Source organism: Astatotilapia calliptera, chromosome 1, assembly GCF_900246225.1.
Source record: "Astatotilapia calliptera chromosome 1, fAstCal1.2, whole genome shotgun sequence".
Taxonomy (NCBI): domain Eukaryota; kingdom Metazoa; phylum Chordata; class Actinopteri; order Cichliformes; family Cichlidae; genus Astatotilapia; species Astatotilapia calliptera.
The window spans coordinates 38,054,071-38,063,957 of NC_039302.1; the positions used below are offsets into that span (position 1 = coordinate 38,054,071).

The 9,887-nt window shown below is 44.4% G+C and overlaps 1 protein-coding gene across 1 annotated transcript; it reads right to left on the bottom strand.

Moving 5' to 3' along the window:
* Positions 1–2,185: 2,185 nt before the first annotated feature.
* On the bottom strand, positions 2,186–4,779 carry LOC113026083 (pleckstrin homology domain-containing family F member 2-like). Its single transcript, XM_026174547.1, has 2 exons — positions 3,331–4,779; positions 2,186–3,096 (listed from the first exon to the last, which is right to left on the bottom strand). Exons 1-2 carry the CDS (start codon positions 3,569–3,571, stop codon positions 2,525–2,527), a joined length of 813 nt encoding a protein of 270 aa, XP_026030332.1. The 5' UTR covers positions 3,572–4,779; the 3' UTR covers positions 2,186–2,524.
* Positions 4,780–9,887: the final 5,108 nt, after the last annotated feature.

A 9,887-nucleotide genomic window follows, 5' to 3' on the forward strand; every position in this document is an offset into this window, starting at 1 on the left:
TATGAAAGAAACAAATGAGACGGTATTTATAGTTTCCTTGTAAGCTGATAAGGGAGAACAGTCCTTATCACATTATGTTGTTCTTTCACATCAACATCAAAAATTAAAGATGCAATAATGAATCAATAAATAAAGATATAAAAATGCAGGATTAATATGGCCCACACCCTGACAGGCACATAGTTACAAAGTAACTTAAGGAGAAATTGTTTCTCTGCAACATCACTTAGAATTACTCAAGCAGTATCTAAAGTTACTTACAACATAATTGTAACTGCAACCGAGCTCCTAATGCTCGTCATGAAAAACCGGTTGAACAACAGTTTTACACAGTGCTGCCCATGCACGCCGCTGGCGTTTGCTTTGTAGAAAACATGTTTGCAGGCACGACCATAATCGAAGGTTTTGTTTATTTCAGTAGATCTCAAAGTCGATGAGATTTCAGGGAAATACCAGGATGTTAAGAGGAACTGCTGGCTCGGTGAAACCACCAAACCAATCGACTGTGAATAACGACAACAACCTTTCACCTACAATACAAACAGCTGACTGCCAAGGGCTCACATTACCTGCAGGACCTTCACTCTTCACTGGTTTTAGAGCTTGTGTTGCTTTTATTTTACCTGCATGGTTTCAAGCAAAGTTAGCATTAAATCTAACAGCTGGCCCCGCCCCTCCCTGAGCCTGGTTCTTCCTGTTAAAAGAGAGTTTTTCCTTCCCACTGTCGCTCATATGATTGTCGGGGTGTTACTCACCGAGCCAGCAGTTCCTCTTAACATCCTGGTATTTCCCTGAAATCTCATCGACTTTGAGATCTACTGAAATAAACAAAACCTTCGATTATGGTCGTGCCTGCAAACATGTTTTCTACAAAGCAAACGCCAGCGGCGTGCATGGGCAGCACTGTGTAAAACTGTTGTTCAACCGGTTTTTCATGACGAGCATTAGGAGCTCGGTTGCAGTTACAATTATGTTGTAAGTAACTTTAGATACTGCTTGAGTAATTCTAAGTGATGTTGCAGAGAAACAATTTCTCCTTAAGTTACTTTGTAACTATGTGCCTGTCAGGGTGTGGGCCATATTAATCCTGCATTTTTATATCTTTATTTATTGATTCATTATTGCATCTTTAATTTTTGATGTTGATGTGAAAGAACAACATAATGTGATAAGGACTGTTCTCCCTTATCAGCTTACAAGGAAACTATAAATACCGTCTCATTTGTTTCTTTCATAATCATTGTTCAAACTTTCAGGAAGAGCGTCTCCGTTCAGCTAAACTACCTGGAAGCTCGACATGGTTGAACTTATAATACGGCCATTGTCGTGAAAAAGTACAGCGTGCTTATGATGTAAGACGCGGAAATATTGTTGTTTTTCCACAAAGTTACCATGAAATGATTCAGATCTTTAAAGTACTGTAAATACTTGTAGGTAAATATAAGTACACTGTAATTATAAAGCCCCATTAAACCCTGACTCGGGGGACACATAACTAATACCTAATGTTGGGAAGCTCATCTTTTAACCGGAAGCTTGTTGGAGTTTCCCTGTATGATTGTCGGGGTGTTACCTTAGCACATGAAGCACGCTGAGGCGACTGTTGTTGTGATTCGGCGCTGAATGAATAAAACTGAATTGAAGCCAAAGGATGTTTTCATGGTTTAGGGTCAAATGATCAACCTGGAGATACAAAATAATATTCTAATGAATAATCCCATTGCGTGGGTTCCCTCCGGGTACTCCGGCTTCCTCCCACCGTCCAAAGACATGCAGCTTGTGGGGATAGGTTAATTGGATAATCCAAATTGTCACTAGGTGTGAATGTGCGAGTGAATGGTTGTCTGTCCCTGTGTGTTGGCCCTGCGACAGACTGGCGACCTGTCCAGGGTGTACCCCGCCTCTCGCCCTATGACAGCTGGGATAGGCTCCAGCGCCCCCCGCGACCCTGAAAAGGATAAGCGGAAGCGAATGGATGGATGGATGGATAATCAATCCCATCTTCACTGGGCCATCTGTCTGCAGATGTTTGTGTAGGATCAATCTGTGGCACAGTGAGAGTTTGACTAACAGGAAGTCTTGTGTAAATGTGCTGATTGGGACGAGAATAAGTGTAAAGTTCAAACGTCTTCAAGTATTTCAGAGTCGTTTAACCATCCTGAGAGAAAAGCACAGACAAAGATTCTCTTATTGAATTCTTTATTGTTCGTTGTTATTTCAGTGGTTCACATGTTCTCACACACACACACACACACACACACGCACACACACACACACACACACGCACACCACACACACACACACTGGACGGCTGAGGGAAACGCAGCAGGTCAGAGCGACGTCTGAGAGACGAGAACAGCTTCACAGTAGTGTTTGTGCACAAAGAGAAGAGCAGCAGGTGTTTCATGAAACATAAATAACATGGTGTCATAAATAGAGTGCGTGCAGAGCGTGTCACGCGCAGCTGCGCAGCACTGAGTCCACGTGTGACACAAAGGCCCAGAGTCCAGCGCCGAGCGTGGCTCTATGTTTGGGGCCTGATGTGCTCTGGATTGATGTAGGTGTAAGGGGACCAGGAGTCCATCCACCTGCTGGGGTCCTCCTCCTCCAGGCTGTGCTCCGCCTCCTCTTCCTCGCTGTAGCATTCCAGCTCGTCTTCGTCCGACTTCCCGCCGCTGTCCCACCTCTGACGGGTCAGCTCGGGGAGCTCCACCCCCAGACTCAAGTAACACGGTTTACAGACTCTCAGCTGCTTAGTGGAGTCGATGTGTGCGATGACCGCTCGCTTCCTGGAGCACGGGCCGCACACCAGGAAGCCGCATTTTCTGCAGTGGTGTCGGCGGCGGGTCCCGGTGAACTTGCTGGAGCAGCGCATGCAGACGGCGGAGGCCTGGTCTGGGATCCAGGTGTTGGCAAAGTCCAGCCTCCGGTCACCGCCCTGCGTCACTCTGCCCTTGCACTCCTCGATGTGCTCGATCCAGGCTCGCTTCTCCTCGTAGGAGGCGGCAGAAACGTAGAAAGACTTCCTGGGCGTGCGGATCAGCCACTGGTTCTTCATCCTGACGCCGTCCTCCAGGTCCTCCAGCAGGATGTCCTCTGAAGAAGAAGAAGAAGAAGAAGAAGGGCACGTTAGTGCGGGAAACAAAGGTGTGCACGCTTTGAACGAAAAGAAAAGTGTTTACTGCAGCCTGCTGCAGCGGTCAGAGACAGACTGCAGGCGGTGCAGCACCTCCTGCTCCACCTGCAGCATCTACCTGTCTCTGCCCGCCACGCTGTCTGCTTTTCACACAGCTGGATTCAGCGATGTGCAGAGGAGGATCGGTTGCTCACCTAGAGGGGTAACCTTGAGCTTTTTGTGCCAGCGGCCGTTCAGCACGATGCTGCCGTACACCAGCACGTCGTTGAAGAGGAAGAAGGCTTTGGCCTGCCGCTTTTTGCGGCTCTGCTTTACCAGCTTGCCCTCTCCGACCAGAACCCGACCTGACTGAAGCAACAACTTCCCCGCTGGCCCAAAGGAGTTGGCCACAGCCTGGACCCGGTCCCAGTTCTCTTGATCAGACAGTTGATCCATGTCAGCAGTCGCCGTTAAATCCAGCAGTCAGAGCGCTCGTACCGGCAGCTCCACGCCTCTGTAGGTGTGAGCTCGAAGGGCTTCTCGTTTTTCTGATGAGGTCAGGAGCCCAGAGGCTGCTTTTGAATGCTCTGGTGACGTCATGGGGCTTTCCAAAACAAGACTTTTGTAAGAAGCAAAGGGGGCAGAGCTTCACTTGAATTTGGAGAAAGACAAGAATTTGTACAAGAGGAAGTGAGTGTGGCTGATTGCAGATGTGTTTGTAAAAGTGCTGCGATCACTGCAGTAACGTGTAAACACAGTTTAAAGGTTGCAGCTCTGAGGTTTGTCTGTACAAAGTGAGGCCGTGCTGCTGTTGGCACAGTTCACAGCTCAGACCCACAGAGCACATGGAGAGCGCTCTAACACTGTGAACAGACTGAAGCTTCTGTGGGCCGTTTCTCCTCAGCAACGACTCTTTCAATTTTACTACAACCCTCATTCAACCATTCACACACACACACACACACACAGTTTCTAATATGCTCGTTAAATATTTGGGGGAAATGTGAGGTGGGTGAAACCTGCGTGCTATCGCTCCGTCAGGTTATTCCCGGAGATTTCTGTGTTTGCTTTTTCACCCACATGATCCAAACAGCTCTCGCGCAGCAATCAAAGCCTGAACTTGTAAGAACGGTTAAACAAAGCGATAACGATGCGGAACAGTGGCGTTTACCAAAACAGCTCCAGGCGGTGTCTGTGGGCTGAAAGGTGCGTAACATCCACTCTGGGGACTTTTCTGAGCCTGGGCACCAGTTTGTGCCAATAACCTACTTTAATGGTTCCAGTCTATCCAGTCTAACCTCCCTGCCTTCCTCAGACGGCTGCCCGGTCCTCTCTGTACGAGTGTAGAACTCGACCTTATAAATGCCCTTGAGGTGTCATTTGGCACAATATTAAACTGAATATAACTGAGCTGAGCAGCTGTTGTCCACAGTTCCCAGCTTCATGGCACAGCTGACATTTATCAGCAGTTTTCAGGAAAATGAAACGTCTCTTAGTTCAGTGGGAAACTCGACCGTCTGAAGAGTGTGGAGCAGGCGAGCCTCAGCACAGCCTGAGTGTGAATGTTTTAATAGCACTGAATTTGATCTATAAGCAGTGAAAATATGCGTTTCTGCAACATTTGTGCAATAAAGTTGTAAAACTTTATAACACAGCCTCTGCAGTGAAACTGAATTATAGTGTTTTTTTTATTTCAATGCAAATTATTTAACTACAAATACATAAATGTAGAATTTTTTTTTCTTTATCGCATTTAGATCGGTGAAATAAAACATTTGAATTAAGGAACATCCATCATAAAACATAACGAACGATGTAAAATAATAATGAAAAATATCTAAAAAGTTATAATCCCCATAATACGCCCCAAAAATACAACGTAAGACGGGGAAATATTGATTCTCCATGAAATTAAAAAATAACATTATTTAAACTGACTTACAGACTGCTTCAGTATACTTAATATAAAGATCAGTTTCTATAGTAATCTGATACAGTTCTGTTTAATAAGGAGGCTTTACTGAAACCAAGAGGATCCAGCCTCTGACATGTGGTTAATACTACAGTTTGTAAAAATCCAGAAACACTAAAACAGCCGTACACGTAACATGAACTCTGACCTCCTGCAGAGCCACACTTCCACTGATCCTCCCCATGTGAATAGATCAGAATAGATCTCTGTTACAAACTGGTATTCCCCTGAGACTTTGTAGTGAGAAATAAAAATAGTTTGTGGGCTGAGGCTGTGAGCGGTAAAATCGGAGCTGAGGCTGGGATCGAACCGTCAAACCGGTTTGTCTGTTTCTGGAACAGCTGGATGACTAAACGGTGCAAAGCTGGAAGGAACCAGGAGGAAGAATTAGCTGCAGATTTACTCCGACAGTCTAACTGTGCTTTATTGAAACCAATTAAACCTTTCACACCGTTAAACTGGGCCAAACTGGGAGCCAGGGGTGTCAAACATAAGGGGCCTTATGTTTGACACCCCTGCACGTGCTGCACGTGGCCCTCCCTGCTCTGCACAGCTGTACAGATGCAGATGATGATGTTACAAAAAAATAAAAATAATTCCTGCATGTGGGAAACGGACGACATGGCAACACGCCATCAAAGGTAACGGGAGTGGGTTTACTGCCGTGGACTACTTTCAAACAGGAAATGACGGATATTCAACCTCAGCTTTAAAGTTTACATGAATATAGATTTTACAGCAGTTACGCGCGCGTGTGTGCGTGCGTGTGTGTGTGTGTGTGATGGATGCACGTTCACCAGCGAGGCTCCTGCGCAGCACGCTGCTGAGATTTCTGATAAACAAGAAGGAAACGATGACAGCGACAGTTTTACAAACACGTGGTCAGCAGCTCTCACACTCCTTCACTTCTTCTTTCCCAAAGAAGATTTCAACAGAAAGGAAATCAAACGTGTAACTTTGTTCCAGAGAAAATCGAGCTTCTCCTTCAGAGACGCGTGGAAGGGCGTAAAGCGTCGAGGGTCACATGCAGCCCACTGTGATCTGAAGTGAAAGCGGCCTGCTGTCAGTGTGACAGTTTCACCACACGTTTGATTCCTGAGGTGTCAGAATAAGAAAAACAAGTTTCCAACATTTCTACACAGTAAAGAAATCTGTCAGCACGACTGCAGGAAACGTTTACAATGACAGGAAGCTGGCAGCTGATTGGCCGGGCTGTCCTCTAAACATAAAGTTTATTGTTTCATTTACATATGGATGTTTTTCTTTATGTGGATAATTGTGAAAAACAGACATTTCTCATGTGACCTATGTGTGACCTGACGTGCATCTCCTGATAAATCTGTAACTACATGATGGCTCGACGGAGCCGCAACGCTTGACGGGGCGGTTCCTCCTCTGGGTGTAAATAAAACTATATGATCCACAGTCCTGTAATAATAACGGGGCGACCGTGGCTCAAGAGTTGGGCGTTCGTCGTGTAATCGGAAGGTTGACGGTTCGAGTCTCGGTCGTTGTGTCCTTGGGCGACACACTTCACCCGTTCCCTGCTGGTGGTGGTCAGGGGGCCCGGTGGCGCCAGTGTCCGGCAGCCTCGCCTCTGTCAGGTGGCTGTAGCTACAACGTAGCTGCCATCACCAGTGGATGATTGTGTAAAGCGCTACGCCATTTACCAATCCTGCCCTCAAAGTTCTCGTACTAATGAGGGGGTCTTGTATACAGTTGACTCACTGCCGTGTTACTTCAAATTGGATGTGAGCCACTGTTTATTCACCCCCGAATGTCAGTCTGTGTTTTTATTTCTGGGAGAACTTTCTGATTGAAACCGAGGACGTCCTGATGTCTGAGGCCGAGAAGCTGCAGAGAGGCTGACAGTAGGAACAGAGGCTCGGTGAAGTTTTGCAGCTGCACCGAGCGACGTGCAGATCACTCCTGGATGCAGTCGCGCCTTTGAAGCAATCCTGCAGGGATGTTGCGCCAACAGGCTGATGAAGTTTCTGCCTGATTCTTTGGAAAGTGGAGCAATGCCGTGTACGATTTCAACAGGTGGCATTTACAATAACGGCTCTCCAGCTGGTGATTTATTTCAGTGACGTCCTGGTCTCTGACTGAGGCCACAACGTCTCAGAACAAACACTCGGGCTCCGTGAGTCTCTACCGCGGTAAAGTGAGCCGTCATTTGTGAGCCGCGGTCAAGCCAGCCGCGTCTTATCCGCCGCATAGATTTCCTTGCGCTTTTACACCAGTCTTTACGGTAGCGCCTTTTCGCTTTATGTGCCGATTGAAAGCCTATACCCGCGCGCGCACACAAATTACAATGAAACAGCCCAATACAGTCAATACAATTATGGAAATTTCAGAAATTCATTAAAAATCATCCTGAGTAGTTGAGGTCCAACTTTCAACACATCCCTCCTCCGGGACACCTACCGTACCTGTGTGCCAAGTTACATCTCAATCTGCTGCATCAATAATTGTTTAATATTGATGGATCAAAAGTGCTGCTGAGAGAGTCATAACAGGGACTATAAAGAGACAGCATATTTGCTTGTCTTCACTGACTCGCTTTGAAATCCAGATTTTAATTTTGGAATATTAGGTGTACTTGTGGTTCCTATAGAATTTTAATGTTGAACAGGAATCAGAGTCTTCATCTCTCAGACCTCTCTTCTGTGGATGCAGCTCACATCATTCTGTACAATACGATCATTTTTAATTCTACAACTGTTTATAACCTGCATAGTCCACATTTCTGTATAGCTGTATATCTCATATTCTGTATAGTTTTTCATATTTATATCCTGTACATAGCTTGTACTCACTACAGCCTGTACATACTTATAGTTATAGAATATTCACAACTTACTTCATACCGTGTACATTATAACATACCATAATAGACCCATTTCTGTAATATACTTACATACCTATATTATTGCTAATATATATTGTAATACATCTATTACAATATATACTTCTGGATGGATGCAAACTGCATTTCGTTGCCTTGTACCTGTGACATGTGCAATGACAATAAAGTCGAATTCTATTCTATATTAATTCAGAAGACAAACACCCGTCTCTGCTTTTGAGCTTAGCATTAAAACCCTCAGTTTTGACAAATAATACAGTTATAGTGGATCAGGTGACCCTGAATCTTCCCTTTATTTGTGCTGCAATAAGCCTAGGCTCTTGCTGGCTTCCCATCATGTATGAATTTTTTCCTTCTTTGCTCGTTCTGTGTTTATACACCTCTCTGCATTTCATCATTAGTTAGTATGTATCTCTTGCACAGTGTATATGTTGTCCTATGGCTGTCTCTCCTTGAGCCTGTTTCTGCCAGATGTTTCTACCTCTTCAAATGGAGTTTTTCCTTCCCACTCACACTAAATGTTAGCTCATATGGGTACTTAAATTGTTGGGGTTTTCTTTGTATTATTGTTGTGTTTTTACCCAGCAACATAAAGTGTCTTTAGGTGACTGTTGTTGCGATTTGGTGCTGTATAAATAGAATAGAATAGAATAATGTACTTCAGACCGGGAGATTGGCAAAATGTATAAATAGGATGGTGATTAGGGGAATTGGAGACAGCTGTGTAACACAGCAGGGATACATTGGGAATAAGAAGACAGTGGAAGTAAGACTCAACACAAGAGACAAGAGGCCACCAAACTAAAACACAGACTAAGACACACGAGCTTGACACAGACAAAAGCATCAACAGACATGAAGACAAGACTGGCTTTAACACTAGAGTGTTTTCACAAGTCTTCCATCCACTTGTGGAACGCTGAAGAAGAACTACACTTAAAAGCAACATGGGACTGAAAACAAAAGAATACATAATGTAAACATATCATCAAATAATCCAGGACTCACAAGCAATGATATGATGAACAGAACTATAAAGAACAAAGCTGAGAAATGCTTGGTAAACTGACCTAGGACTATGTCATCATGTCATTTTTTAATATCATAGTTAATGTGTCCTGATTTGTAGATAGTGCCATCTTACAAATACCAGGAAATCCAACTGGGTGACAAGCCAGAGTTGTCTGCCCACACACCCACTGACTAGAAAAAGGGTCCAGGACTCTTCAAGCTGGGATACAGGCATCAGAGAAAAAGATGTAAACAGATAGAAAGTCATCAGGAAGGCATAGTCTGTTGTTGCTGCTGCTGTCAGACTTTTTCATTCATCCACTTGTGTCAGACACATACTGAACAGGAATAAACATGACTCACTGCACTCTCACTTTGTATGCCACAATGTTTGCTTAGACACCTGTATGCTTATATTACATTAACGTTAAAACTTGTGTTCCTATGTCTATATATAAGTTTATTTTCATATCTCTATATTAATCTATTTATAGCTCCATTCCCTCACTTCATTTTATACAATTGCTTTGTTCCTGCATGAGAGCTATTTAAAGTGGTTTCACACACAGTGCCTCCAGATGAATACAGAGTTTTGGACAGCAGAGGCTGGAGAGTGGTATTGCTCTCTGTGTGAAAAATAACTACTTATTTGAAATGAAGATGAATGCAAAAAAAAAGGGTTTTCTTTTAAACAGTACATTGCATAATGAGAGTTGGCAGTTCGTCTTGTAATTGGAAGGTTGCCGGTTTGAACCCCGGCTCCCACAGTCTCGGTCGTTGTGTCCTTGGGCAAGACACTTCATCTAAAACCTACTGGTGATGGCCAGAGGGGCTTTTTTTGTTCTTTTCAGTACATTTTACTTCATGTTCATTTTCATTTTTATGATGTTTCTACTTTTACATAATTCCTCCCACATAGC